A 1,954-nucleotide genomic window follows, 5' to 3' on the forward strand; every position below is an offset into this window, starting at 1 on the left:
AGGTCCTTTACAATGGAGAAATCTGGCAGACAACTCAACTGAATGATCAAACTATCACCAATAATAGAACAAAGTGATATCACGTGCCTCCCACTGTGATGCACTAAGGACACAACCACACGTGTGTAGTATTCGCGCCAAAAAACATTTAACTTTAAAACAGACTAATCCAAATTAAGGACATTCTGAAAAAAACACTGACTTGTACTTTTCAAAAATATCAATGTTACAAAAGACAAAAAAACGCTGGGGAACTCTTCTAGATTAATGTAAAAGAAATGATAACTAAATGTGAATCTTTTTTTTTTTTTGCGGTACGCGGGCCTCTCACTGTTGGCCCTCTCCCGTTGCGGAGCACAGGCTCCGGACGCGCAGGCTCAGCGGCCATGGCTCACGGGCCCAGCCGCTCCGCGGCATGTGGGATCTATCCCGGACCGGGGCACGAACCCGTGTCCCCTGCATCGGCAGGCGGACTCTCAAACACTGCGCCACCAGGGAAGCCCTAAATGTGAATCTTGAGTGGATCCTGGATCTCCCCCTTCCAACAATAAAGAAAAAAAAGCCATAAAACTATAACACTTAACTATGCACTGCAATATTAGATGATAGTACTGTACTAAATGTTAAGTATCTGAGTGGATTATTGTACTGTGGTTTGTAGGAGAATGTCCTTGTGAAGAGCCAGATGCTGGAATATTTAGAGGTGAAATGTCACTTCGCAAGTAATACTCGGGCAAATTGTGCAAAGAAAAGTCTGTACCTGGCTGAAGAATTTTGTATCAACATCTAGTCAACGCTGTCCACAGCCTGGAGAGAACAGTTTCCCCCTGCGTAGCTGAGAAGCAGTGAGCAGGACCCTCGCCTCCCTGGGCGAGGAGCTTTCAGACGGCCACAGCACGACCGGGAGCAAAGGACGAGGCTGTGATCCCACCTTCACTGAGAAGCGCACGCATACACACTTTACGGCAGTCACGCGAAGGCACGAGGGCGAGGCTGCGCCTCACGTTCCCAAAGACAGGCACGACAGCTGTACGTGCCATCTAGTGCACTTTACGGCAGAAACGTGAAGGCACGAGGGCGAGGCCGCGCCTCCGCCCCCAAAGCTACGCAGGACAGCGGCACGTGCTGTCTAGCGCGCTTTACGGCCGCCGCACGAAGGCGGAGGTTCCGGGCCGACGCAGGGTAATCAACGGTTCCGGGCTCTGCGCTCCACCTCGTTGTCGGTAGGCTGTTCATCCGTTGGCGCTCCCACGGCTCGGCGATCATGGCGGCGGTGGCGGCACTGTGGCGGAGGGCGGTGGAGATCGTGAAGACCAAGGAGTTCCGGGATTACGTGACCAGCACGCACTTCTGGGGTCCAGTGGCCAACTGGGGCATCCCACTGGCTGCCATCAAGGACATGTGGGCGCCGCCGGACATCATCAGCGGCCGCATGACGACGGCGTTCATCTTATACTCGATGGTCTTGATGCGCTTCGCCTACCTCGTACGGCCTCGCAGCTTGCTGCTGATAGCGTGTCACAGCACCAACGTGGTGGCGCAGTGTGCAGGGGGGGCCGCTATCTGATCTACCACTACGGCGGCGCCACGGCGGCCACAGCCGTTGCTGCCTCTGTCGCCTCTCCCGGCTCTACCGCCGCTACCCCCGCTACCACCCCCGCAGCTGAAGACCCTGTGACTGACGGCGACTGCCTGGAGGTCACCGACTACGATCCGCTGACCCCAGAACATGATTGAGAGGGCCCTATCAAATCTTTGCAGCTTGCAAGCACTGAACTGTTCTTCCTAAAGAAAAGATCAATACAAAGTCTGGTTTTGACTCTGAAACAGTGCGAATCTGATTGAAACCTGCAGTTCTGTTAATAAAAAATGGCAAATAGCACAGAACTGAAGCTGTTGAGTGTTGTTTATTTCGTGACAGGGAAATAAAATGGTTTTTAGAAGGTGAGGGTAG

The 1,954-nt window shown here is 52.9% G+C and overlaps 1 protein-coding gene across 1 annotated transcript; it reads left to right on the forward strand.

Annotated features, from left to right (window-relative positions):
* Positions 1–1,264: 1,264 nt before the first annotated feature.
* Positions 1,265–1,737, forward strand: MPC1L (mitochondrial pyruvate carrier 1 like). Its single transcript, XM_065900149.1, is given in 2 exon segments — positions 1,265–1,541; positions 1,544–1,737. Coding segments are annotated over 2 exon segments (471 nt in total).
* Positions 1,738–1,954: the final 217 nt, after the last annotated feature.

The sequence above is a fragment of the Phocoena phocoena genome, chromosome X (genome assembly GCF_963924675.1).
Source record: "Phocoena phocoena chromosome X, mPhoPho1.1, whole genome shotgun sequence".
Lineage (NCBI taxonomy): Eukaryota > Metazoa > Chordata > Mammalia > Artiodactyla > Phocoenidae > Phocoena > Phocoena phocoena.